Below are 26,325 nucleotides of genomic sequence, written 5' to 3'. Positions count from 1 at the left end.
CTTTTTTTTATTATTATTATTACAATTTATCTATCAAGGAATCGATATTATACATACAATGAGAAGTAAAAAAAAATTATACTAAAGAGTATAAAGTTTATAGAGTTACACAAGTTTATTTTACACATACATGAATATATGTGTGTACATTATATAATGAGGAAAAAAAAATGTCACATTCGCTTTTAATAAAGGGCATCTAATAAGTGAGCTCGTTTACCGACGTTTTTCATGGATGCTCCTTCCGCCTCCAATTCTATCTTTAATAACTGGTCACTCAATTCTCTTCGCTTTGACTCTTCATTATCATCTTCTACTCTTTCATCTTCGTCCTCCTGCTCTTGATTTAACTGTTTCTGCTGCTGCCATTCAGGTCTTCTCATACGTTGACGAAATGTATCAGCAATTAGGATTGCATCAGACGATGATATTGGAGGTTCAGATCGACTAGAGGCGTTATCAAGAGAGGCAACTGATTCTATTTCACTATTATGACCCACATTCCTTAGTGCTCTTTGTCTTTTATCATCAGAGGTTCGTTCTTCATCTTCCATAGATAGTATAGGTGTAGAGAGAAATTGGCTCACCTTTTGTTGCTTGATGGTATTGCCATTATTTAGTTCATGTGGAGTAACTGCTACTGCTACTGCTGCTGCTGCTGCTGCTGCTGCTGCTGCTGTTGTTGTTGTTGTTGTTGTTGTTGATGAAGATGAAGATGAAGATGAAGCATGTACCGTCTGTTGGTTCTTTAGGGCACCTTTATGACGTGATACCGTTAGGCCATATATATATTTGAATGGTGAAGGTAGTTTTTTGATATTTACTGAATGAGTATTATTTAAAGATGATTCAGATAATTGTGTATCCCTATGAGTTTTCTCTGTACAATTACTACTGTCTGGTGCATTATTTGAATCTATCGAATAATTATTAGAATTGTTTTATATATAAAGAAAGAAAGAAAACAAACAAAAATGATTACCATTTAAATTTCCTCTTTCAATATTAACTAATTTTCTTTTCCGACCTTGTCGTATAACCCATAGGATAGCAATAGATGCACCTATAACAGCCAAGCATGCTAAGACAACTGCAGTAATTACCCAAGGCTCTACTGCTCTATTTTGTAAATTTGTTTGTAAATTATCCGTATTATCAGAATAAGAAAATTTAGTGAGTGTTGGAGATGATGGCGGTATAGGATTGGATGACGATGTTGTATTCAATGTTGTATTGATTGGTAGATTTAACACTGGTTCTAAAGATAATATAAATATTAGTATTCACTCTATATGATATGATATATATATATGTGTGTGTGTATACATACGCTCAACAAAGCTATGAATAGGCTGAGGATATTTTGAATAATGTTTAGACAATTCATTCTCTGGATCAACTCCGTTTGATACAATATATGTTATAGCATTATACGTTTGTGCTGTAAAATCTAATCGCCATGTATCATCTACAAGTACAGGTATTGTGCCTTTTGATGTTCGTATATCAAGTATCTTTTTTATAAGAATATTTTGATAATTCTGTACAAAGTAAATATAAATATCCAATGAATTCTGGAATTAATATTCAAAAGAATTAGTTGCATATATTTATAAAAAGTGATTCTATATAATTATACTCACACAAGAAACATAAGCTGGATGACTATATTCGAAAGGAAAAAAAAAAAAAAAAAAAAAAAAAAAAAAAAAAAAAGAGTATTATGATCAGCATAATAAATAAATAAAAAACAATATATTCATATTTACAATGCATTCCAAGTAATTGGATACCAAGTTCCATTTCTCCATATATCTCCTAGTCTAGGTGAACAAATTGTTTCTGTATTACCCGTTGAACCACAAGGAACTAGCAATAAAAGAGTTAGTTATATTATACATATATATACGTATGTGTGTGTGTGTGTGTGTGTGTGTGTTTCGTAGAGAAGCACTATATAAGCGCGTATTTTATAATTGTAATTAATTCCTTTTTTTTTGTATTATTTACCACTGTTAAGCTTATTAATTGCATTAGATGAACTAAAATCAGTTGGTGTTTCATTTGTAGTCGTTGGAGCTCTTTCACCATATACAAATGACCTCGATAATAGGCTCAAAACGAGAATAGCTGAAGTCTTTATCATTTGAATTTTTATATATGAATCGTTGTTATTGATGATGATGATGTCTAATTATCACAAGTGTAATAAGTTGAAATTTTAATCTTTTTCCTCTTATTATTATTAGTTATAGTAAATAAAGATCAGTTATGTGTTTATGATATGATAATTGTAAAAATATTGGAATATAAAAAACTGGTTCAGCTTATAAAAGTTGAGTTGTATTGTAGTTTGTATGTGTCTAAGCTGTTGCTAATAAATAAATGTACAAATAATAAATAATTGATAATTCTAGAACATATAGTATAAATGAAAGGAATTTGTACAAAAAAAAAAAAAAGAGAAAGAAATAATAATGATATTATATATTTGGTTTGTAATGCTTTCATGTCAAAAAAAGGAGAAAAATGAGTTGGATAAAAAGAAGTGGGAGAATGAGATTGCATAAATATATGTATATAAAGGGAGCTCATCAAATGAGTTTATTTTATTTTACCTATCTTTTCTTCTTTCTCGTCTAAACCTTTTCTTAAAAAAGAATAAATAAGGAGTAAATTTGAATTGTATATAAAAGAAGGGAGAAGAGAGTGTAGTGTAATGAATAAAGGGAGGTTATGTAAAAAAAAAAAAAAAAAGGGAAGAAAGAAGAAAAAAAATGTTACTTTATCTTGAAGCCTTTATTCTCGAAATTAAATTTTCAAATGTGATGTCTATGTATAAAGTCTTGAATTTTTTATTTTTTAGAATAGTAAAAAAAAAAAAAAAAAAAAAAAAAAAAAAAAAAAAAAAAAAAAAAAAAAAAAGAAAGATAGAATCTTGTTGATACATATTGCATAGATTAATAGAAAGACTATGGATACAAAAGCTTGATTAAACACTTGGAACTGTTGTATACGTATAATTAGTATAGGAAGGGAGAGATAGTATATTTAAAAGGAGTCAAGGCTTTTGAGTATACATTCCCATTTCTATACGCACGATAAAAAGTTATAGATAGATATATATATGTTTATATTAAAAAAACGAATGCTAACCTCTATTAATACGTCAACATAAATTATAAAGTATATTTCTTCTATAGGCTTCTTATTATATATCATACAGTACATATATATATATATATCTTTACATACATAATTAAGCTATAATTTAAGAATGTACGTTGTGTAGTAAAATAGAGCATTTAGTATAGTGCAATACACTACTTTTCTTTATATTTTAACTGTGTAATAGATATAATATGTCTGCTCAAATAAAGAATATTTACTCATTGAAAAGAATAAACTTATAAATGAATTTTTTTAACAGCTTGTCAAGTTTACACTTAATTTAATCGTTGATATCCTTTTATAAAATTTTACAGTGTCATTATAATTAAGATTAAGTTGCCTTGAAAGGCAGAATTTATTAATCCCAATTAGACACTGTATATTAATGCAAAAAAAAAAAAAAAAAAAAAAAAAAAAAAAAAAAAGGCACAGAAGAATCGAATTCTTTTGGAAAAAGTATATAAATTCAAATCAAAATTGGACATTAGAAACAAATAAATGCAAAAGAAGGATAAAGAAAAATTCAAACAAGACAGCCTGGAGTTATTTTCTTCATTAATACGAATACATATTTATTCATTTTAGACGTAAATTAAATTTTACACTACTTTATGTTATACAATTTCTTGTATTACCTAATCTATAAAGAGGGGGAAGGGCATTAAAAGAGACATTTTACAAATTCAAGTTATAAATATTTACTACTTCATAGGAGGCATTGCTGTTGGTACTATTTTAGTCTTTGTCGTGCCTGCTTTGATGTTTAGACTTTTATCTTCACTACCACTATATTCGTCCCAATCTTGTACATTAATGGATGGTAGATTCTCTGGTTGTTTTGTCCCTTTAGAGCAAATAATAGCAACTGTCTTGGGTACTGGTTTCAGTGTCGATTCCAACTCTGTGTCACTTCTTTCCTCTAAATCAAGGGTATCATCATCAAGTTCATAATCTGATATTTCTGCCGCATGAATTAGATCGGATGCTAACACTGCTTGGTTTGGAGAATCCTCTTCGATTTGTTCCCATCCTTCAAAAGGTGAGCCAGGTGGAGAAATAAGTAAATTGCGTTGAAAGTGTGGCACTTGAAGTGAATTAGAATTTGGATCGACATGTATAGTATAGTGCTAAAAAATATATTTATGTATACGTGTTATTGTTAATATTATGATGATGAATAATCTATAACATCATGTTGTTGTTGTTATCCTTAGTTTTAATACCTGTCCATAATAAACTCTAAATTGTCTAATTTGATTGTTTGCATCTATCCATGTCTGTTCTATTTCTTTATTCCTCGTAATAAGCGTAATAATATCAGGAAAAGAAGAGGGATTCTCTTTCCAGACCATAATAAATCTATCTAATGCCTTTTTTGCATTCATTGCATGAATTGTTTCTTGAAAAATGATCATTAATCGTCTAAATCCCTTCATGGGCACGAATGTATATAAAGGTCCAAACTCAGCAAAGGCATCATGAATAGTTAACATGGCATCATCGCAGCCAAAGAAATAAATGGGTATATCAGGAATTAATAAAGTATTTGTTGCTATTGACTCTGCTTTATCAAAATGTGCCATGTTCAATATAAATGAATAAAGTAAAATAAAGAGGTCCTCAGTAGATTGCTGCTACAAAAAAATTTAAATCTCAAATTACGAATTATAGCAGCTCTTTTAATATTATTAATGGGACAATTTAAATTCAGAAGAGATATTATTTATGCCAAAATTATCAATATCAGACAATAGTTATTTTCTTTTCAAGGGATATTCTATTGCAATATTAGGAATAAAATTGAAAGTTTTATTAGTGAATTAATCAGGTATGAATAACATAATTCGTAAGTACAAAGCAGAGATTGATCTTGGATAAGTTAAACTAGTTTTCAAATGAGTGCCTTTTTTTTTATCATTTAATATATTTATTAATGTCTGTAAATATGAAGCTTTTTTCTTGAGTTAATTACTAACTAAAATTCTCCTCGCAAATGATTGAATAAGTGTGTTTTTTTTTTCTTTTGTAAAAGTGAATACCATTTCTGTTACTAAATCATAATTTGCAACTTGAATATTAAGCTTTATCTCCGTGTCATGTATTATGCGCTGTTACTAATTCTCTCTTATTTTCTTGTTCCCAATGTGACTTCTTACCATCTCTGTCATGCTCATAGGGATCATTTTTTGTAGCTTTTAGTTACTCAAATATTCTCTTTGCCCATTTAAAAAGTTAATTCAAAAAAATATACATACATACATTTATAAATATATATGTATATATATATATCCTATCCTAATCCTAGAATGTGTCTATACTGTCATATCAGACAACAAGCCATTTTCTACTAATAATGTTACAATATTATATACTATTTATTAATACACTTTTTTTTATTATGCTTCAATGTCTACGCCAGTAGCAGAAGCAGCAGCAGCTTCTGGGGTTTCAACTTGTTGTCCTTCCATTGCTTTTTGCTATAAAATAAAAATAAAGTTAATATATCCACATAAATTGCTAACTATGATATTCTTATGTTATACCTCAATAGCTAATATAGAAGCAATAATTTGGAATACAGGCTCAGGAATAGTTTTCTGGTAAATCATAATTAATTCCATTTTATCGGGATAGACCTTAAGTGCCTTATAGAAAGGTAAAACAGCATCATCATAATAGCTAGGTCCTGATTATGTCCTATTTTAATATTATCACTCTAATTAGATAATATTTTAGTTACCTTGGTTACACAACTTTTCACCAGCAGCAACATGCTCCATAAAATACTTTTCTTTCGCTTCAGGCGTCTCAGGTAAGGTTTCCTTTGCACATTCAATAATTACATTTTCAATCATTTTTAACTTGGATTCTTTTTCATTCTTCTCAGCCTCCTTTGTTGCCTTAGCAGCCAACTTACGCTCACGTTCTTAAAATGAAAACAATAATAGATTACGAAAATGCTTTTTTTTTTTTTTTTTTTTTGTCATAATAAAGCTGCTTACTTAATTGCTTTCTAAATTCAGGATTATTTCGTCTTTTGGAATCGAAATACAATAAGTAGCCGATACCAGCAGTAGCAATTATACCAGTTGTAATCAATACAGCAGTTGATGTTTTCATTTATCTTATAAAACCAAAAAAAAAAAAAAAAAAGAAATATGTTTTAACAGGGCCCATTCTTTACTCATGCCTTTTATTATTATTATTATTTGCAAATATTGAGAAAGAAACGGGAAATTTTTACGGCGATTGAAATTAAATACAAAATGGTCACGATTTTCTATGACATTTTAATTGGTATATAATCGTTGTAACTGCTTTCATGGAAGGCATAAACTTTTTTTTTTTTTTTTGCTATCATATTTACGTTTATACAATACAAAAGTTCTCGGAGTTATGTTATTTGAAGTAAAATAAATCAAAGTAGTACACTTTTAGCATATAAAAAATTTTAAAAGCTAATCAATAAAAAGAGATACTGTCCTGCTCCTTACTTTAGAGAGAGTAAAGGTAAGTTACTAACACAGAAATACCCGAGGTTAGTTAAAAAATAAAATAAATAAAAATAAAAATAAAAAAATAAAATAAAATAAGGGTAACAATAATTCTCTTCAATGTTGATTTTACTATAATTTTAGATATCTAAAACCTTTCTCCTAGAGTAATATCCTTGACGAAAGAATTGTGTTTGATACAACGATTATTCATACACGTGTTTTTTTTTCTTTTTCCCTCTTCTGATAATAAGCTCTTTCTTAAAATTTAATAAAACTAAACGTATATCATCCTTATGACACAGCTTAGAGTAATGAAACGTTAAAGTCAAGTTTCCTTCTATTTTTAGAAAGTTGAAATTCTTTATGCCAAAGATATTGGATTATCATAATAACAAGAGGAATATGATTAATAGTAAATGCCAAATATATTTCCAATATATTTCATTTTAAAAAGGAAATCCGCAACTCCAGGTCTTAAGATTTAGATTACTGTACAAATTCTAACTTATTTTTTATTGTTATATATAATTTTTTTTTTTTAAAAAAAATAAAATAAAAAAATAATGGTAGCAAGGAAAATAAAAGAAAGGAGAATGATAAAAGATCAAACAAAAACGGATTCAAAAAAAAAAACACAGTTTAATTCTTCTTGGGAACAGGCAAAGTGTATGAAGCAAGAATCTCATCACCCTTTTTAATATCCTTGGTGGCAGTAACAGAGAGAGTATCATTTTCAAAAGATATTTTAACATTAGGAGCATTTTCAGATTGACCGATATAAGTAGAAATCTTGTAAAGACCAGCACCGATATATTTAGCATCAGAATTTGTCTTTCTGATATGCTCATCAGAATCACGAACATCGGTCTCTTCTGAACTTGCAGGGACACCATAAGCATTATAGAGCATCTTACCTTTAAGCATCAAGTAAATTTCGTCTGATAAGAACTCATTAATACCTTGTACCTTAGGGCCAAGTACTTGTTTCAACATGGAAATTTCATTCTTAGAATCATCATTGGGAGTTGTTTCCAAATATCTAAAACGATCAATGTGATCCCATGCACCAAAATCTGTTTCATTTGATTTTTCCTCTGTCTTTTGCTTTCTTAATTCTTCAGCAACCATAGAAGATAAGAAACGAGCAATCATGTAAGGATATTTAACATTTTTGCTCTTGGAAGTTTCAAAGAATTCCAAAGCAATATTCTTTTCATCTGCTTCATCTGCCTCCTTAATGATATATGCTGATGATTTATTATGAGAACAAATATATTGGTGATAATCTTCATTAGCATGGTCAAAACACTCTTTACTACAGAAGGCGACTAAATCACAGTCAGGACAATTGACCTTATTTTCGGTTGTAAGTGGCTTTAAACAAAGGTTACAATATGTTCCCTCTAAATCAGGATATAATGCTGAAACAAGAGGACGTTCGGTGTAAATCAATTCACCTTCAACAATATCTTTATCGGCAACGAGTGAACGACGAACGATAGGTGTTCCTTCCTCATTCTTACCAGCAGGTAACTCACCTAACTTAACATGTGTTTCTTCAGGAGGGAACTTTTCATAAAACAAGTTTTGACGTTTTTGTTGCTATTCAAAAGTATAAAAAAAAAAATTAATAATTCTTTTCCTCTTTACCCCGGATTTTTTTTTTTTAAAAAAATAAAAAAATAAAAAAATAAAAAAATAAAAAAAAAAAACTTACATCAACAGCCATCACATTAATAATCATTTGGAAAACAGGTTCAGGAACAGTCTTTTGATATATCATGATTAATTCCATGGGGGCAGGATAAACCTTCAAAGCCAAATAGAAAGGTAATACAGCTTCATTATAATAGGCTTCGCCTGAAATAAAAATTAATAAATATTTATATCATCCTTAATTTCTTTCTTTCTCTCTCTCTCTCTTCCTTTTTCCTTTTTTCTTTTTTTACCTTTATTACAGAATCCTTCACCAAGAGCAACTTTTTCCATGAAATATTTTTCTTTATCTGTGGGGGTAGATGGTAAAACTTCTTTCTCGGCAGCTTCTATAACAGAATCGATGACTTGTCGAGTACTTGACTTGAGTTGTTCTTCTGCCTTTTTAAGCTCTTTCTGTGCTTTCTTTTTCTCTTTTCCTAAATAATGATATATGAATATATTTGATTGAAGAAAAATATAAGTATATAAATATATATAAAACCAGGGTCCGCTTAAAGGTTAATACAAAAGAACTTACTCAGTTTCTTTTTAAGAGTAGGATCGTTACGTCTCTTATAGTCAAAATAAAGCATATACCCAATACCGGCAGTAACTGCAACACCAGCAGTAATCAATGCAGCTGTTCTTGGTTGAATACCCATTATTAATAAACTTATTTTTTTTAAAGGCAATAATAATAAAAAAAAAAAAAGCAAATAGAAAGAAAAATAAAATGAATAAAAGGCTATATTCAATAGACCTTATTAACTAAAACAAAAAAAAAATGAGACTAGCTTTTTTTTTTTTTTTTCCTGCGGCTCTCTAAATAATAAATGGTATTGGTCATACGTCTTTAAGAAAAGAGCTATTGTTCTTTTTTAATGAAGAAAAAAGTTTGTTTCGTTTAATAAACTTCATTATAATTCACTACATGTAATGAAGTAATGACTGTAATTCTGTCCTTATACAAGCAAATGGTATAATATTTAAACAAAAAATTTTATTATAATATAACAATAATTATACTACTACGTAAAAACATTTCGTGGAGTTAAAAAAAAAAGTATTTTACATGGCTACATTTTTTTTTAGCTTTTTTTTTAGCTTTTTTTTTTCTAAGCAGAATATCTGTGTGGCTTATGTATTAGTTCTCCACAATAATATTACGATGAATACATTAGTCAAAAAAAAAAAAAAAAAAAAAGCTCAGTTGTGTTACTTTAATCTGTTCAAGCTTAGTATTATGTAAGGAGGAGTATTGTTGATTTTCTCGGAGAGAATCATAAGCATATGTTATCGGAATATAAATACATGACTAAAAGTAAAGACTATCTTCAAAATACAACCAGTTATGAGCACATTGTCATTACCACCCCACGTATGACAAGTTTAATAGGATAGCTTTTATTAAAGATGACGTTCATTCTTTTGTTATCTTTTTTTTTTATTATTTTTGCTTGTATATTATCTATTTATAACGATTATTCTTCTTTACTTTTCTTTTCAAGTTCCTCAATAGTTTCATTTTGTAAAGTACTGATAGGTTTATCTTGTTCTTTATCAGCCTTAACCTTTAAAACATGATGACAAACATAGAGTTATGTTAATAAAATAGTGCTTAATGCTTTTTCTTCTTCTTCTTCCCCTCCCCCTCCTCCCAGACTACTTACTGCTGCTTCACTATGAGAGGCTAACTTTTCATTCCATTCCTTATTTTCTTTTTTCTTCAAACTCTTTTCCTTTTCTTTTTCAAGTACTTCTGGATTATTATCTGACATATGAGAAAAGGCAGTCATAGTTCTTGAAGTTTGAGTGACGGATGTAGATGTCAATGAAGTAATATAAGTAGAGCGATAGGCTTTTGTGACCTGGGAAGCTGCTGTTCTGGCGTACATATTTATTATTATTATTATTATTATTAATGCAAGTTTGGAACTGTAATATTTAAATTGAAAAAAAAAAAAGAAAAAAAAAGAAATATAGTTGTATAATTATAACCTGTTATTTATATCAATTCAACTGCTATTATAAACATTAGAAATGCAGAATTTAAAATAAATGATTATCTATCAATCATGTCATATTAATGTCATAGAAAAAATATATTTTACCATCCAGCAATATTCAAAAAAAAAAAAAAAAAAAAAAAAAAAAAAAAAAATACGCAATGACGTTTCATGTATTTGATATAAATAATATTATTTCTCAAGCATTTGACAAGGAAAGGTGTTAATCATAGTAAATATTATTTAATTATGGATACGTGTATTATATAACACACTTTGTTGTTTTTTTTTTCATTAACTAACAAATTCTGTGTAAGCACAGCTAAAGAAGACCCAAGTAGTTTAATAGAACCCCTTATAACTGTATCAACTTTATAAATAAGTTATAGAATAAAAGCTTTTTCAGGCTGAATATTGAATAAAAAAGGCTAAATAAATATAGTAGAATGACCGGTATTTATCATAGAAATAAAAGGCAAATGCATCATAAAAATCGATAGGCGACATCAAAGGCAGAATATATATACATTTATAGAAAAATCTTAGAAAATGAAGTTAGTTTACACTATTCTTCTTTTCTCTCTCCCTTTATATATATATATATATATATATATATATATGTGTGTGTGTGTGTATATATATCCTATTTGTTTATTAATCAATATGAATTAATAGATAGAAGGGAAAACGCACAAAAAAAGCCTGCTTCTGATACTGATAAAAGAGATATAGACATTGAACTCAGAATTATTGCTGAGGCTAATTCCATTGTAGCTAAGCAGCTTTCTTTTTAGACTTGGATAATGAATTATGCGGCAGGAGTACATATATTAGTAGAAAGGAATTGAAGACATAGTTAACTGTAATTAGAAATTGAGTTTTTAAGTATCATAAAAGACAAATAGCTGAGCAGCACGTAAAAGCTAGTTATTCAGATGTAAAATCCAATAAATCATATATGTTTGTCTATTCATTTTGCAGTCTTATTAAACCACATACCGCTCACAAAAAAAGAATTTTTGCAGAGTAATAGAAATGATATGAGAGAGGAAAAAAAAAATACAAATAACTCGAATAAAGTCAATTCGTAGTAATTTATTGCCTCAAGCTCACAGTGTCCTAAATAAGCATCTTTAATAGTTATATTCAAAGCCATAAGAGAAAGAAAGTTACTTTTAATAAGGAGATGTATTATCTGTAGCAAGACAGAAACTGTATTTATTTTGAAAAGCTTTTAAACGTATTAAAATTAGTCAAAATAATCTTAATAAACGCTTAAACAAGGTTGAACAAGTTGCGCTTAATGGCTTTACCTTTCCATTCTTTTTTTTTTTTTTAACTGTTGTTATTTCTTTCCTTACTCAACACAAGTAACTTTATATTCTATTCATATTGCATATATTTCAAAACATTGCACTAAAACCTCTTCTTCTTTTTGGAATTTGTTCTACTCTTTGAGTAAATAATACTGCTGCTATTTCAATTTTGTAATTTTTTAAATAGTATCGGTTTTAAGAAAAGAAAAGAAAAAAAAAAAATTCAAGTTCAAGTTTAAACTTTTTTTTTATTTTAACAATAACAATAATAATGTAAGTATTTGAAGCATGCTATAGACCTCCCACCTTACAATGTGATAAACTCTAGGTATAACAAATGGGATATTAGACCAAGGATATGGTGTAAATACTGCAAAAAATTCATTACCAACAATAAGCCTGTAAGTTGTTTTTATACATCTACATACACGGATATTTAATCGTATAATGAATAACCAATTTAGTCAATTCAAATTCATGAAAATGGTGGAGCCCATAAAGCAGCAGTAGAAAGTTTCTTACGTAATGTATACAAAAAGGGGAGACAAGAAAAAGAAGAAGAAGAGAATATTAGATGTGAGCTTCAGCGTATCGAGAGTGTAAAGCAAATTATAATGATCAGCAATTAAATTCATCACACGCATGTTAACTGTTTATTATTATTATTATTATTATTAGGCAGCATTAAATGCAGTTGGTATTGCTGAGCGAAGTAAATACAGTTCAACGAGTGTTGCATCACCAAGTCAAATGAGTACATCAAGTAAATCTACTCGCAGTACAACTACTACTTATAATTCACCAGTCTACATTCCAACCATTGATGAACTACGCCAACAAGCTGAGGACGAAAAGAATCAAGCGGAAAGAGCTAAATTAGAAGGGCGTGAGGAATGGGCAGTGAACACACAAGTAGCTAAAGTTGGTGAATGGGAAATAATAGCTCAACCTTCAGTAGATTCTACTGCAGTCAATAATCAAAGCGATAAAAATAAAACGAAACCGGCCACAACACATGATCAAACTCCAGAGTTTCAAGATGATGATGAAGAAGATGAAGAAGATTTACATAATTTTAAAATTAAGGAAAAGGAGCTTCCAGTAGATATAGATAATGCTCCCGGAGATGGTGAAAAAGAAGAAATAACGTTCAAGAAACGTAAATTAGGTGGTGGTGACTCGATTTTCAAACCAAGGAAGAAAAAGCCCCTTAGAAAGAAAGATTGATGTAATAACGACGACATGAATGATACTCATATGTATATGCATATAACTCTATGTTAGGGTGCTCATATATGTAAATTTGTTGTATTTGCAGATACATGTTACATATCATGTAAGCTATTTTTTGTTGATATTATTTTATAAACATATAATTGTATATTTTGAAATAAGAGACGCATACTAGTTGAATGCTTTAAAAGAAAAAAAAAAGGCAGTTAAGGAGAAATGTGCAGACAACCTATGCAGTTGCATATCCTTTAGATGAATATAAAAAGTATATTTGATGCTTGCTCTTAACAAAGGAATGGCGACATCCTTAAGTTTCAGTCTAAAATCTTGCTTAACATTCACCTGATTCTTGGGCTTAAAAAGTGCCCCTAAAAAATATATAAATATTATTTCTGATTTCTTAGCGAAGAGGCCTCAAAAATAGTCAGTTTTGATTCTTTTGTCATATCAAAGATATTGAATAAGTTAATCAATAATCAATATAGCTTTGAGTATTTTGATAATGTCAATAATGATTCAAACTCTGTCCAGATTACAGTACTATATTCTATAAATGATTTATAAAACCTTTCTTTTTTTTTCGGATAACTTTAAAAATACGACTTTCAACATGAATAAAGGTTCTTTGATAAACATACCATACATTCTTACGTTCTCCACTATTTTTCACTTTTAAATCATATAAATTATATTTTCGAATTCTATTGAAAAATGTATTTTGTAGTGTCATTGCTTTCATTATCGACACAGTTGATTGATTTCTGCAGCTACTAAGATTTGATATCAATTATATTGTTTACCTCGTCTTGCTCTTCTATAAAAGAACCAAAATGATTTAGAAGAATCTAATCGGTTATGTTTGTTTCATGGTCTTGTCTTCATTTTTCATCAAGTACAATCAACAGTTTCATGAAATCAAAAAAAAAAAAAAAAAAAAAAAAAAAAAAAAAAAAAAAACTTAAAAATGCGTGAAAATTTTATATTAGAATTGACATATCAAACTAGTTTATCATATGTATTTATATACATATTTATTTATATTTATTTAAGAGTAGTCATTCTTATATATAAATATACAGTTTCTGAGACAATAATTATGTACTATACTGTGTCCCATTTATACTATTTCTTATTTATATACAAAATACAGATAGTAAACATGTGATTTGTATGTAACTTATGTATATTCATATTCTCTCTGTTTACATATTATAGATAGCTGTTGCTGATCATAAAATGATAAAATATTATATTTATATGATTGGTTTGTATTTATATGTCTCCTTATAAACTATTCTCTTCTCTTCAATACATGTCTATTTTTTTTTCTTCCCCTTCTTCTTTTCTTTCTTTCATATATATATATATATATATATATATAATACATGGTGGGTCTTCATTTTATTGGAGATTATTTCATTTCCTCTACAATTGGATATGGATCAACAGGTTTGAGATAGAGTGATTATTCTGCATACATTCCATTTACACTACTTGTATGTATACAGGACAAGTAAAGCTTGGGATACATCAAATAAGTGGAACAAAAGTAGCTATCAAAATCATTCCACGTAGAGAGCTTGATTCATCTTTAAAAATTAAGCAAGCAGTTGAACGAGAGCTGGCTGTATTACAACTTTTAAATCATCCAAACTTAATTGAACTTTATCAAATATTACAAGATGAGAGAAACATCTATTTTATTATGGAATATGTTCCTGGAGGTGAATTATATTCTATTTTAAATGAAAAACCGGATAGACGATTAAATGAAATAGAGGCCCGAGAGATATTTAAGCAGATAGCAGATGCTTTAATCTGGTGTCATGCTCATCATATCTGGTATATTAAAGTAGCATCGTAATACCTTTCTTTTAAAATCTATAACCTTTTCTTTCTTTCTTTAAGTCATCGCGATCTAAAGCTGGAGAATATCTTATTAGATGAAGGAAAAAGGAATATCAAGATTGCTGACTTTGGTATGGCAATCATGCAACCAACGACTCAATTATTAAAAACAAGTTGTGGGTAAATAATCGCAACCTATTATGATATCACACTATTATCAATATATCTATTAAGTATTAAAGTGTTGTATTTCTTCAAAGCTCACCACATTATGCTAGTCCTGAAATTGTTAGAGTATGCTAATATCTATTTATATATAAACAAATGGCTTTGGTCTGTATTGACAAGGCTAATTTTTAGGGAATTCCTTACTATGGACCAGCAGCAGATGTTTGGTCATCTGGAGTTATTTTATATGTATTAATAATAGGAAAATTACCATTCGATGATCATCACCTGGGTCGATTATTGACAAAAATAAAAGTAGGACGTTTCAGACGAATACCTAATTGGGTATCTCCACTCGCCAAAGATCTTTTATGTAGAATGTTAACTGTGGATCCAAATAAAAGATTAAGTGTAAAAAAAGAAAAGAAAAGAAAAAGAGAGAGAGAGAGAGAGAAAGAAGAGACTTATAAAATAGATAGAATTTAATATACGTGTATTATAGTTTATTGATATATTATCACATCCTTGGATGATATCATCACCTAGTATCTATTGTAATAATATACTTCTTTCGTCTACATTATGGAATGATGAAAAATTAAAATATCCTTCAATATCCAATTCAAGTGACTTGCATGGTCCCACAAGGGAAACATTAAAGGTTTTGTGGAGGGATCTGAATGATAATCAAATAGAGTCTGCACTAATGAAAAGAAGGTATCCATTCATTTACTCCTTTGTTTTTTTTTCTTTACACTAATATATTTTCTTGTAATTAAAAAAAAAAAAAAAAAAAAAAAAAAAAAAAAAAAAAAAAAAAAAAAAAAAAAAAAAAGCCCAAATGTTCAAAAGCTTACGTACTATTTATTACAACAAACACAAAGAAAGAAGAAAAAAGAAGAGTCGACATATTTTACCAGCGATAATAAACAAAAAATGGTAAAGCAACCACCAAATACGATTACAGCTGATAAGTCTCCAACACTACAATTATTAGAGCCAAATATAATTCATCGTCACCAAAGTAAAAGTTATTTAAAACATATATTGATTTATCCCCAAGAGCAACATAATAGACCAATTGCAATTAAAGCACTTGTAAATCAAAAATTAAATACAATTCATACAACCTGTCTTCATGCATTATCTCCTCATACAATCATCACTACTTCGTCTCCCAACTTATTACCTCAAGGCTTGCTATCATTTATGCCTCATCATAATAACTTAACTACATCTTTAGTAACAAAATTAGTACGACGTCATACAGCCTATTTGACGTCAATCACTACAAAACTAGTCAACACATGTACATCTTTATTTGGATCAAGGAAACGAAAGGGAGTAAGCAAAAATTATTGTGAAGAAAAGACAATCTCTTGTATTGCAGAATCACAGAATATGGCTGCAGGAAAATTACATTATATTTTATCAGAAGTAGATAAATGTGTTATTTTATTTTTCTTATTTTATGTTACTAATTCATTATTTCACTGACAGCATTTTCAGGGTTATGTTAATGGATACATGTACTCTAATGGTAAAATAATTTGGTATGGGAAGCTAGGTATAGTTAGCTTTATGAATCTTTCTATTATATGCATACTAATCACTCGATTCTTATATTAGATGACAGCCCTTATTATAATACTAATTTTATTTGCAGAATTCAAAAAGTCGAAATAGAAGATGATAAAGCCTTGTTGTACAAGATTATCTTTTCTGTACATAACAGTAATAGCTCAATGATTGAACGTATCATGTATTTACTTACTTTATATGAAAATGAGTCTATTCATTCAATTCGAGTAAATAACTGGGAGAAGAGAATAATAAATGAATAAATGATGTCTATATTATAGCATCATCGCAACTACTACAACAGTAATAAAATGATATGATTATACACGAGTGACGTGAATGCTTATGATGATGATATTTTAAAGTTTAAAACCCTTATAAATTCCTTTTTTTTTTTTTTTTTTTTTTTTTTTTTTGCATAATAATTATTTATTTATTTATTTATTTTTTTTTTTTTTTTTACTTTTCTTTTTTCATTAACACAGTATATAATGACCAACTCTGCTACTAACAATAATAATACAACAACAAATTGGCTTTCAAATTGCTGTACTCACTTATTAGAAGACCCCATGACTTCTGTTAAAGTCCTTATACCTTCAGTTGCTATTGAAGTTATTTTGCATAAACAATTGTGGCAAAGGACGTCTTTAAGAAATTTAACATTATGTTTAGCCGGTATTAATGCTTATTGGTTTGCAACTACTTTAAATTGGAGCTTCTTGGAGACTCCCTTCTTTTTAAAATCACCTCACTTGTCTGATCAACAAAAGGTGGGTTACAGAAGACAACGCTTTAACTGGTTAAATAAAATCGAGGTAAATAGATATACAAATAATTGTCATCCATTTTTCTATTTTTAATGACTTGATATATACATATATTTGTGTGTGTCTATATGAAAATAAATAAATAGATTGCTGTAACTGTTCTTGGTTTAGATTTGTACTGTGAATGGAGAAAACGAATTCTTGATAATAACGGGTATATTGATGCTTGCTTAGCTAGATCGATTTGGATTCCTGCAACAGTCACAGCTATTCAAGCAGTTTATCTTCTTCCTAAATTAAACAAAAAATCAAAAGAAATTCCTTCTTCAACACAATCTAATGAAAAATGTGCATCGTTTCCAAAAGCACATTGTGCTTATATTGGATTTGAAGCTGTCAAACTTACAGGATTAGCAGTTGCTGGTCTTCGATTTGGTAAAATGCTTACACTTTAAAGTTTATAAATAAAAAAAAAGAGTAAAGTTGTATTGTATCGGATTTTCTTCTTCTAAATAATATGCTGTATTCGTATATGTATTATTCTCTTTGTTTTATTTTAAAGACAAAAAAAAAAAAAGAAAGAAATAAAAAAAAAAGAAAAGAGTCTGAATAATTTATTTGATTTAAGCATCCTTAATCTTCTTAGTACCACGGAGAAGACCAGTACGACGGGCAGCAATCAAACCAACCTTTTGACCAGCAGGAGAGTCACGAGCCTTAGTAGAAGCCTTACCAATGTGTTGATGGTTACCACCACCGTGAGGGTGATCAACGGGGTTCATGGCAACACCACGAGTCTTGGGCCAGCTGTTACGCTTAACTCTGTACTTGTGGAAAGCACGACCAGCCTTCAACATAGGCTTATCAATACGACCACCACCGGCAACGATACCAATGACGGCACGAGAGGTAGAAGGAATGACCTTCTTGGCACCAGAGGGAAGACGAATACGAGTCTTACCATCATCACCGTGACCGATGACGGTAGCGTAGTTACCAGAGGTACGAGCAATGGAACCACGATCACCGACCTTTTCTTCGACATTACAGATAACGGTACCTTCAGGCATGGAGGACAAGGGCATAACGTTACCAATGTTCAAAGCAGCCTTCTTACCAGCATAGATGAATTGACCAGTGTACATACCTTCAGTGGCAATGAAGGTTTCGGTACGGAGCTTATATCTTTAACAAACATGATGTTAGTTATAAATTGAACCATAGCAAAATGACTAAATAAAAAAATCCACATTTTTTTTATATACTTACTTGTAAGGGTCACGGAAGACAACCTTGGCAAGAGGAGCACCTCTTCCGGGATCGTGAACAATATCCTTAACGATACCACGGATATAACCATGACGTTCAGCAAAGTCGAAAACTCTCAACTTGACGGCACCTTTACGGCCGACAGTGTGAGATTTGAAGATACTTCCAGCACCCTTTCTCTGAGCACGAATGACACGACCCATTGCTGTAAATTCGTAAAATAATCATATAAATGTATATATAAAGTAAGATGTATAATTGTTGAGTTATGTTGATCAGATTAAATGAATAAATAGGTTAAAATGCAAAATCATAATGGAGTCAATCAAGTCATAAAATAAAAAAAAAAAACTGTTAGCCTTTTATCATTTTTTTTAATCCATATTCTTAGGAAAAGGGAATAAATGAATTTAATTAATCCATCAACATATGAATCGAGATGCATCCATCAGTTCCCTTTTTCCTTTCTGTACTGTATTCTGATACTTGCCTAACTAGTGGAAAAAGAGAAAGATTTAGTAATTCACTTCCTCTTGGATCATCCATATCTTCGATAAGTGAAATAATGAAGCAATCTAGTTTCTTATGAAAGTTTTCCGGTCCGGATTTATTTTTAAGTCCGTCCAGGCTAAAAAAAAAAAAAAAAAAAATGAATATAAATCAAGAAAAGCCTTTTTGCCTTAAAGTATTAAAACATATTGTATTACTCTAAAAGAAAGGTTGTGTTTATAGAATAGAAACATACCATCGTATTGTTAATTGTTTGACCAAAATAAAAATAGTAGCTTGTATGGTCTATTAAAATAATGAGGTCGGCTTCAGTCATCTTTTAAGCTATTAATTACAAAAGTCAATAAATAGAACTTTACATTTTGTCAAACGTAATACAAATCAAAAATTTTGATATCTAGCATCAATAGATGACAAATTCCTTTAGTCATTTATAGTGCAAACAAGAATGAATGGTCAGATTGAAAGTTTAATAAGTTAGAATATCAATGAATTGGTTATAAACTGTATAGTAAATGAGATGATTTATTTAAACTTTTCTCATGAAATTCTGTGTAGAAGTATAGAGTTTGGAGTCTTCTTTTCCACCTGTTATAATAAAGTTGACTAATCTATAGATCGCTCCAACTGTAATGGCAGAGCCACCAATAATACCACATAATCTAACCATAAAATGTAAGAATGACTGTTGACGAGATTCGCTAATTTGAACAGAAATAGGCTCAATATCATATTTAAAAAATATCCCAGGAACAGCTCGACCATCTTGGAATTGTTTATGAAAATCTAATACTGCATATTGATTAGTAAGTAAAATGTTGTTTTTATGATCAATATAGGTTGTAGGAACAACTGAAATTGAATATTGAAACATCTCAAAGGCTACATAATACATTGTTTGTATCAGTTAGTCAAATAATTTGGGTTGAGTACATCTTTCTTGTTTGACATACGTGTCTCAGAGATTTCAATACTGTCATCTAAAGGATTAACTAAATTAGGATAAAGCTGTCCAAACGAGAATTCATCAATACGATGTGTAAAGTTAAGCACTAGTTTTTTTTTTTTTTTTTTTTTTTTTTTTTTGAACAGTACATAAATATATAAGTAATAATAATAATAACGTATTATTTAGCACTTACAATTATGGCTTGTATGAGTAAAACTGGCTAATTTTTGTTTTTAACAGAATGTTAATGTATTTTGTAACATTTACATGTACTTTTTTTTTTTACCATAGCCATGACCATCTGAAGTAATATGGAGATTAGAAGCAACCTTATTTACATTAAGTGAACCGTATATTCTACATGCTCCCATATCATCTAAATTAAAATTAGGCGTGGTTGATAGAAGAAATAATAGATTATGTACATACTAGCAATTTCATGATTGTATTGTTTTCCACTAGCAGCCTTAATAATTTCATGAATATATTTTGGATCCTCTACTTGTCTATTCTTGTTTTATCAAAAAAAAAAAAAAAAAAAAAGAATTATTGTTTTCTATTTTCTTTTAAAAGTGTTTTCATACTGTACCTATATTTTGTAGCTGTACGAGCAGAAAATTCAGCCTATAAGAAGATTACATTATTTTTAACATGGTAATTGTTTTGCTTTCTTTTAAAACTAATCTATATACTATACTGGAATAAGTCGAAGGTCATCTGTTAATTTTATACGCTGACCTGTAGCGTCTATAACGTGAACCATTAAAGCTATATATATATATGTATGTATGTATATTTAACTATTTAGAATGGGTCTTCACATGATAATAACAAAAGAAAGTTTACATGGACAAGGCATTGCAACTGTTACATCGATATTAATTTGCATCTTTGTATCAATAGTTGAATCAACCAAGAATTTATAATTGGTATGAATTTTACGATAACTATTTGTTATTTTATTGTAAAATTAGCTGAAAGTATGAATATTTCAAACAGATAGTATTGCATTTATATCATTTACTCACTCAGAATACTCGCTCATGGTTAACAAAAATAAACATAAAGCAACTAACAGAGTTAGAAGCCCACCTTTCTCGCTACGTTGTTGATTATCATCCTCAACTTTAGGAAATGCGTCAATAGTTGCTGCTTTTTCAGCAAATTTCCGAAATACCATTTTTGTTTTTATATGAATAAAATTATTATTTTTAAAGCTTTAAAATAAAATAAAATAAAGAATGCCACAAAAAGTCTGTTCCTTTTCATTGCCTGCAGAATTCTCAAAAATAAAATAAAATAAAATAAAAGGGAAATCAACGGGAATTTAATGTGACTCGTTAATAGATGACGTTAACATAGGTTTCTCGCATTTTTTCGAAATAGATATTATTACGCGTTGCTTTCACAAATAAGACAACTATAGCCACATTTTATTTTAATTCTACTTTTTTTTTTATATATATATACACATATTAATATACATACACATATTTATATCTATTTTGGACATTTATTTTTATAAAAGAAAAAATTCATTAAACCAAACATGGAGGAAATTGGCATTCATATTAAATCTGAGGTAAAAACATATACACATATTATATATCAACGGCAACAAGTGGCATTGCAAGATGAACTCACTATGCTTTTTGTTTCTTTTTCTTTTTCTTTTTTTTTTTAGCATCAAACAAAAGAATCAAATAATCTTCTTCCTAAAATCACTCAATTAGAAGAATTATCGGAAAAAGATTTATATGTTAAATTAAAAAAACTTCAAAGAGATTTAGAATTCATTGAACTTCAAGAGGAATATATTAAGGATGAACAAAAGAATTTAAAGAGAGAATTAGTGAGAGCACAGGAAGAAGTAAAGCGAATTAAATCAGTCCCTCTTGTGCTTGGTCAGTTTCTCGAAATCATTGATCAACATACTGGTATTGTGGGCTCTACAACTGGTTCCAACTACGTTGTACGTATTCTCAGCACTATTGATCGAGAGTTGTTGAAGCCAAATTCTACTGTTGCCTTACATCGTCATTCAAATGCTCTTGTTGATGTTTTGCCACCAGAAGCTGATAGTAGTATTGCACTTTTAGGAGCTGATGAAAAACCTGAAGTTTCATATTCGGATGTTGGTGGTTTAGATATCCAAAAACAAGAAATTCGTGAAGCAGTTGAATTACCTTTAACACACTTTGACCTCTATCGTCAAATCGGTATCGATCCTCCTCGTGGTGTACTTTTATATGGACCTCCAGGTACAGGAAAGACAATGCTCGTCAAGGCTGTTGCACATCATACAACCGCCAGTTTTATTCGTGTAGTTGGTTCTGAATTTGTTCAAAAATACCTTGGTGAAGGTCCTCGTATGGTTCGTGATGTGTTTAGATTGGCTCGTGAAAATTCACCTTCTATTGTCTTTATTGATGAAATTGATGCTATTGCTACTAAACGTTTTGATGCACAGACTGGTGCTGATAGAGAAGTGCAACGTATTTTACTTGAATTACTTAATCAAATGGATGGTTTTGATCAAACGTCAAATGTAAAGGTCATCATGGCTACGAATCGTGCAGATACTCTAGATCCAGCTTTGTTACGTCCTGGTCGTCTTGATAGAAAGATTGAATTCCCTACACCTGATCGTCGTCAGAAACGTCTTATTTTCCAAACTATCACATCAAAGATGAATTTATCTGAAGAAGTTGATTTAGAAGAATGTAAGTATTAAACTTTACATTTTTTTTTTCTGAGAGAGAGAGAAAGTAAACGTTAACTTGAAATTTTGTTAAAAATTAGTTGTTTCACGACCTGATAAATTATCTGGTGCAGAAATTGCAGCAATTTGTCAGGAAGCTGGTATGCATGCAGTTAGAAAGAACCGTTATGTTATTCTAAGTAAGGATTTGGAGAAGGGCTATAAGGCTAATGTTAAAAAGGAAGACTCCAACTTTGAATTCTATAAATAATAATGTTAATAATAATAATAAAAACAATACATTTTATGTATATATTCATATTAATACGCATATCTTTTTCTTTTACATTTCTGCGTAATACTTTTTTCTTTCTATTAGTAGTCTGTTACCAATCCCAAGATCTGTTAAAGATATGAAAGCAACTTTATTAAAATCTTGGGATGTTTACGTTAAAGAAAGAAAGAAAAAAAAAAGAAAGCTAAAGTGGTAATAAGGAATTATTATATATTGAGATCGTATCTTTGTAGTAGTTAGTCTGTCTCTCTATTATCTATGAATGACTCTCATATTGTGTGTATCTCTTTATTTCCCTATAATAACTTTTTTTCAACACTACATTTCTACTTGTAATTTAATAGCTATCATCATTGCAAATTGAAGGGAGATAAATAAAAAGAAAAGGAAAAAAAAAGGAAGACAGATTATTAAAGAGACTCTTCTTGAACATGTCGTAACTAAATTGCATCCTATTGATGTATATACGAATAATACTTTGAGATATTTTACCTTAAAAATCGTTAGAAAAAAAAACATATCAAATATTAAGACTCAGTGTTGTACAGACAAAAACAAAAAAAAATAATAAGTTTTCTCTCTTTCTTTTACACATTTTTTCTTTATTCTCATTTAATATATGATGTCAACTGAATTTGAAGACATTCCTGAGCTTATCCCAGTAACTAATTCAACGTAAAGAATAATTGGGATAATAATAAGGAGAATACAATAAACTAAAGTATTAAATGTTAATGTAGTGAAGTAACAACTCCCATTGAAGAAAAAGAAGGAGAGCATAAAAAGATTCCAGTTACCATTGTCACAGGTTTGATTATGCCACACACGATTCATTTTCGTTCATTATTAATTCCATCTCTCTAGGCTTTTTGGGTAGTGGAAAGACAACACTGTTGAATTATATTTTAACAGAAAAACATGACAAAAAAATTGCTGTTATTCTAAATGAGTTTGGAGAAAGTAAGAACAAAATATATGTATAAAAATGTATATATATTTAATTCCTCTTTTATATTTTCATTCTTTTTTTTTTTTTTAGGCAGTGATATCGAGAAAAGCTTGTCTGTTAATCAGGATGGAACCCTTTATGAAGAATGGTTAGAGCTTCGAAATGGTTGCTTGTGTTGTTCTACAAAGTAATTATTTATTTCGATATGAGTGTATATACATATTTGTATAACAATTCATTCTCTTTTAGAGATGTTGGAGTAAAGGCCATTGAGAATCTTATGGAAAAGAAAGGAAAATTCGATTATATTTTGCTAGAAACAAGTGGATTAGCTGATCCAGGACCTATTGCTTCTATGTTTTGGTTGGATGAAGGATTAGGCAGTGAAATTTACTTGGACGGTATTGTAACATTAGTCGATGCTAAGCATATTAGGGAATATATGACCGAGAAAAAGAAAGATGTCATGATTAATGAAGCACTCAAGTAAGTTAATATATAGTTTGTATTAAAGGATTCAAAATAGTTATTTATTTTATTACAGGCAAATTGCAATTGCAGATCGTATTGTTATTAATAAAAAGGACTTGTTAACAGAAGAAGAAATAAATCAACTTGAACAAGATTTATCTTCTATTAATTCTGTAGCTGATATGCTAGTTACTGAAAGATCAAGGTACATGATATTATATTAAAATTTAATAGTTTTTCCACTTATATATCAAATATTAGAATTCCATTAGATTATGTATTAAATATCAATGCATATGATGTTAATAATGCTGATGCTTTATTGAAACAAACAGAAAAAATTGAAGAACATGGAAGCAGTCATGCCCACCAGATTGGCCATGTAAATAGCCTTTTTTTATTAAAACCGTATAATTTACTTTTTTTTTTGTTATAGGATGTTCAAACTGTATGTATTCAATTTGACGAACAACTCGAAAGTAGTGAGGAATTTGAAAACTGGATACAAGAGTTATTATGGGAAAAGAGAATATTGGGTACAAGCAACAATGAAGAGCCAGTGATCGTTCTCAGACTTAAGGGCATTTTATATCCTCCTAAAAATAAGATGGAAGAAAGTGGTAAACAGAAGAAAAGAATGGTAGTTCAAGGTGTACAAGATTTATATGATATCCAAGAAGGATTTACAGGCGATGATATTAATGAAGATGATACCTCTAGCAAGATTGTTTTGATTGGAAAAAATTTAGATAAAGAAAAGATATCTAAATCGTTTACAAATTTATTAAGAGTTAAACATAGAATTATTTAATAGAATTTTAATAATAAAATAAATAATAGCACCACTATTCTTGCTTGCTTGCTTGCTTGATCATAATGACATGTAACTATCTATAAAGAAGATGATGTGAAATGTAGCTTTCTGTTTTTAATTCAAGGTCTATTTCTATCTTTGGAGCATTTGGCCAATACATTAATTTTTGATTAATATCATATCTTTCTATCGTATCGCATTCCTCTGAACGAAACATCCATAAATGACCATTATGACTTGCATTTAAACATGATAGACATGGTGATATAATATGATATCCAAGAATATTACCACTGTCAGTTTATCTACAGTTTAATACATCATACTTAATAATTTAAAAGTCAATACGATTACCATTCAAGACAAGCTGTATCTTGAATCCTACATTGGCAGGTATCCTTTAAATAATGTCTATATAAAACACAAATACTATATACAAAGATACAAATAAATTCAGCCTCTCTCTCTCTCTCCCTCTTTTTTTTTTTTAGTTTATTTTATTTTTACGTTAATACCTAGAAGAGGGCACATCTGTACTGTATAAATCAATTCTATTATTAGCTAAAAGGATAGCTTTCATTCCTCGAACACAAACAAGCGATTTACAATGTTGACATAACAATTTATAGATATGTCTAATAGAAGGAATTTGACTAGAAGGATTACCTATCATTTGAGAAGGTCGAATCCATTGTTGAGGCGCATGAAAGTCTTCAGAAGGAAATTGTATCTCTTGTCTTCTCAGTCGCCATTGAGTATTAGTATCGTTTGTAATAGATGATGATCTTATACTATTACTGATATTTTCACTAATAGAAGATATTCCTGTTGTTCGAATAAATCTAGCTCTTGGGAGTCGAACGTTTGGCGGATCCATTCTATGTAAGGGAAGAAGGGGGGGAAAAAAAAGTTTGAGGAAAAAGAAACTATGAATTTGCGATTTTTTCTGGTTTTTTTTTTTCAGTTTATTGTGTATTAGTTCCAATTATAACAAATTTTGTATATATTTGCATACCTTTCACTATTTTGAAAGAGATGACCTGTGTATTAAAATAAGTTCATTATGTAATACCACAAAG

General features: G+C 29.3%; 14 protein-coding genes across 14 annotated transcripts; 6 read left to right on the top strand and 8 right to left on the bottom strand.

Moving 5' to 3' along the window:
* Window positions 1–160: 160 nt before the first annotated feature.
* On the bottom strand, window positions 161–2,417 carry BX663DRAFT_492583 (uncharacterized protein). The gene is made up of 6 exons (XM_051525229.1): window positions 2,011–2,417; window positions 1,770–1,869; window positions 1,644–1,665; window positions 1,331–1,574; window positions 983–1,258; window positions 161–916 (listed from the first exon to the last, which is right to left on the bottom strand). The coding sequence occupies exons 1-6, from the start codon at window positions 2,144–2,146 to the stop codon at window positions 186–188; spliced, it is 1,509 nt and encodes a 502-aa protein (XP_051387952.1). The 5' UTR covers window positions 2,147–2,417; the 3' UTR covers window positions 161–185.
* A 1,300-nt stretch (window positions 2,418–3,717) lies between these two features.
* BX663DRAFT_492579 (Calcipressin) lies at window positions 3,718–4,785 on the bottom strand. The gene is made up of 2 exons (XM_051525228.1): window positions 4,395–4,785; window positions 3,718–4,298 (listed from the first exon to the last, which is right to left on the bottom strand). The coding sequence occupies exons 1-2, from the start codon at window positions 4,752–4,754 to the stop codon at window positions 3,873–3,875; spliced, it is 786 nt and encodes a 261-aa protein (XP_051387951.1). The 5' UTR covers window positions 4,755–4,785; the 3' UTR covers window positions 3,718–3,872.
* A 479-nt stretch (window positions 4,786–5,264) lies between these two features.
* Window positions 5,265–6,328, bottom strand: BX663DRAFT_492574 (mitochondrial outer membrane translocase complex, subunit Tom20 domain-containing protein). The gene is made up of 5 exons (XM_051525227.1): window positions 6,174–6,328; window positions 5,912–6,097; window positions 5,715–5,857; window positions 5,431–5,648; window positions 5,265–5,332 (listed from the first exon to the last, which is right to left on the bottom strand). Exons 1-4 carry the CDS (start codon window positions 6,289–6,291, stop codon window positions 5,568–5,570), a joined length of 528 nt encoding a protein of 175 aa, XP_051387950.1. The 5' UTR covers window positions 6,292–6,328; the 3' UTR covers window positions 5,265–5,332; window positions 5,431–5,567.
* Window positions 6,329–7,208: 880 nt separating this feature from the next.
* On the bottom strand, window positions 7,209–9,062 carry BX663DRAFT_464434 (uncharacterized protein). Its single transcript, XM_051524019.1, has 4 exons — window positions 8,905–9,062; window positions 8,618–8,803; window positions 8,386–8,528; window positions 7,209–8,270 (listed from the first exon to the last, which is right to left on the bottom strand). Exons 1-4 carry the CDS (start codon window positions 9,026–9,028, stop codon window positions 7,308–7,310), a joined length of 1,416 nt encoding a protein of 471 aa, XP_051387949.1. The 5' UTR covers window positions 9,029–9,062; the 3' UTR covers window positions 7,209–7,307.
* A 509-nt stretch (window positions 9,063–9,571) lies between these two features.
* On the bottom strand, window positions 9,572–10,326 carry BX663DRAFT_492571 (uncharacterized protein). The gene is made up of 2 exons (XM_051525226.1): window positions 10,037–10,326; window positions 9,572–9,937 (listed from the first exon to the last, which is right to left on the bottom strand). The coding sequence occupies exons 1-2, from the start codon at window positions 10,259–10,261 to the stop codon at window positions 9,848–9,850; spliced, it is 315 nt and encodes a 104-aa protein (XP_051387948.1). The 5' UTR covers window positions 10,262–10,326; the 3' UTR covers window positions 9,572–9,847.
* A 1,538-nt stretch (window positions 10,327–11,864) lies between these two features.
* BX663DRAFT_492569 (uncharacterized protein) lies at window positions 11,865–13,079 on the top strand. The gene is made up of 4 exons (XM_051525225.1): window positions 11,865–11,961; window positions 12,017–12,089; window positions 12,153–12,287; window positions 12,367–13,079. Coding segments are annotated over exons 1-4 (759 nt in total). The 5' UTR covers window positions 11,865–11,959; the 3' UTR covers window positions 12,916–13,079.
* Window positions 13,080–13,122: 43 nt separating this feature from the next.
* Window positions 13,123–13,819, top strand: BX663DRAFT_492567 (uncharacterized protein; the record flags this gene model as incomplete). Its single annotated transcript, XM_051525224.1, has 2 exons — window positions 13,123–13,468; window positions 13,560–13,819. Coding segments are annotated over exons 1-2 (161 nt in total), but the record flags the coding sequence as incomplete, so codon positions are not given.
* Window positions 13,820–14,258: 439 nt separating this feature from the next.
* Window positions 14,259–16,895, top strand: BX663DRAFT_446003 (kinase-like domain-containing protein). The gene is made up of 9 exons (XM_051523677.1): window positions 14,259–14,370; window positions 14,430–14,763; window positions 14,830–14,949; window positions 15,030–15,063; window positions 15,130–15,348; window positions 15,440–15,654; window positions 15,774–16,374; window positions 16,438–16,504; window positions 16,567–16,895. Exons 1-9 carry the CDS (start codon window positions 14,307–14,309, stop codon window positions 16,779–16,781), a joined length of 1,869 nt encoding a protein of 622 aa, XP_051387945.1. The 5' UTR covers window positions 14,259–14,306; the 3' UTR covers window positions 16,782–16,895.
* A 195-nt stretch (window positions 16,896–17,090) lies between these two features.
* On the top strand, window positions 17,091–17,743 carry BX663DRAFT_482203 (uncharacterized protein; the record flags this gene model as incomplete). Its single annotated transcript, XM_051524406.1, has 2 exons — window positions 17,091–17,336; window positions 17,435–17,743. 2 exons carry the CDS (start codon window positions 17,091–17,093, stop codon window positions 17,741–17,743), a joined length of 555 nt encoding a protein of 184 aa, XP_051387944.1.
* Window positions 17,744–17,873: 130 nt separating this feature from the next.
* BX663DRAFT_446000 (60S ribosomal protein L2) lies at window positions 17,874–19,052 on the bottom strand. Its single transcript, XM_051523676.1, has 2 exons — window positions 18,558–19,052; window positions 17,874–18,473 (listed from the first exon to the last, which is right to left on the bottom strand). Exons 1-2 carry the CDS (start codon window positions 18,758–18,760, stop codon window positions 17,912–17,914), a joined length of 765 nt encoding a protein of 254 aa, XP_051387943.1. The 5' UTR covers window positions 18,761–19,052; the 3' UTR covers window positions 17,874–17,911.
* Window positions 19,053–19,560: 508 nt separating this feature from the next.
* BX663DRAFT_492546 (endoplasmic reticulum vesicle transporter-domain-containing protein) lies at window positions 19,561–21,291 on the bottom strand. The gene is made up of 9 exons (XM_051525223.1): window positions 21,045–21,291; window positions 20,863–20,963; window positions 20,714–20,784; window positions 20,606–20,640; window positions 20,446–20,522; window positions 20,303–20,392; window positions 20,210–20,236; window positions 20,021–20,119; window positions 19,561–19,949 (listed from the first exon to the last, which is right to left on the bottom strand). Exons 1-9 carry the CDS (start codon window positions 21,194–21,196, stop codon window positions 19,597–19,599), a joined length of 1,005 nt encoding a protein of 334 aa, XP_051387942.1. The 5' UTR covers window positions 21,197–21,291; the 3' UTR covers window positions 19,561–19,596.
* A 125-nt stretch (window positions 21,292–21,416) lies between these two features.
* On the top strand, window positions 21,417–23,042 carry BX663DRAFT_464422 (26S protease regulatory subunit 6B). Its single transcript, XM_051524018.1, has 3 exons — window positions 21,417–21,598; window positions 21,701–22,739; window positions 22,819–23,042. The coding sequence occupies exons 1-3, from the start codon at window positions 21,566–21,568 to the stop codon at window positions 22,986–22,988; spliced, it is 1,242 nt and encodes a 413-aa protein (XP_051387941.1). The 5' UTR covers window positions 21,417–21,565; the 3' UTR covers window positions 22,989–23,042.
* A 556-nt stretch (window positions 23,043–23,598) lies between these two features.
* On the top strand, window positions 23,599–25,273 carry BX663DRAFT_492535 (COBW domain-containing protein 2-like protein). Its single transcript, XM_051525222.1, has 8 exons — window positions 23,599–23,687; window positions 23,753–23,820; window positions 23,877–23,972; window positions 24,052–24,148; window positions 24,211–24,447; window positions 24,506–24,637; window positions 24,694–24,814; window positions 24,869–25,273. Exons 1-8 carry the CDS (start codon window positions 23,632–23,634, stop codon window positions 25,241–25,243), a joined length of 1,182 nt encoding a protein of 393 aa, XP_051387940.1. The 5' UTR covers window positions 23,599–23,631; the 3' UTR covers window positions 25,244–25,273.
* A 46-nt stretch (window positions 25,274–25,319) lies between these two features.
* BX663DRAFT_424925 (uncharacterized protein) lies at window positions 25,320–25,919 on the bottom strand (the record flags this gene model as incomplete). Its single annotated transcript, XM_051522460.1, has 3 exons — window positions 25,320–25,539; window positions 25,601–25,675; window positions 25,762–25,919. The coding sequence occupies 3 exons, from the start codon at window positions 25,917–25,919 to the stop codon at window positions 25,320–25,322; spliced, it is 453 nt and encodes a 150-aa protein (XP_051387939.1).
* Between the last annotated feature and the right edge of the window lie 406 nt (window positions 25,920–26,325).

The sequence above is a fragment of the Cokeromyces recurvatus genome, assembly GCF_025118155.1.
Source record: "Cokeromyces recurvatus strain NRRL 2243 chromosome Unknown BX663scaffold_1, whole genome shotgun sequence".
In the NCBI taxonomy this organism is placed as follows: Eukaryota; Fungi; Mucoromycota; class Mucoromycetes; order Mucorales; family Mucoraceae; genus Cokeromyces; species Cokeromyces recurvatus.
Note: the sequence above shows the minus strand (reverse complement) of the source record. Positions and strands in the feature narration are given on the sequence as shown.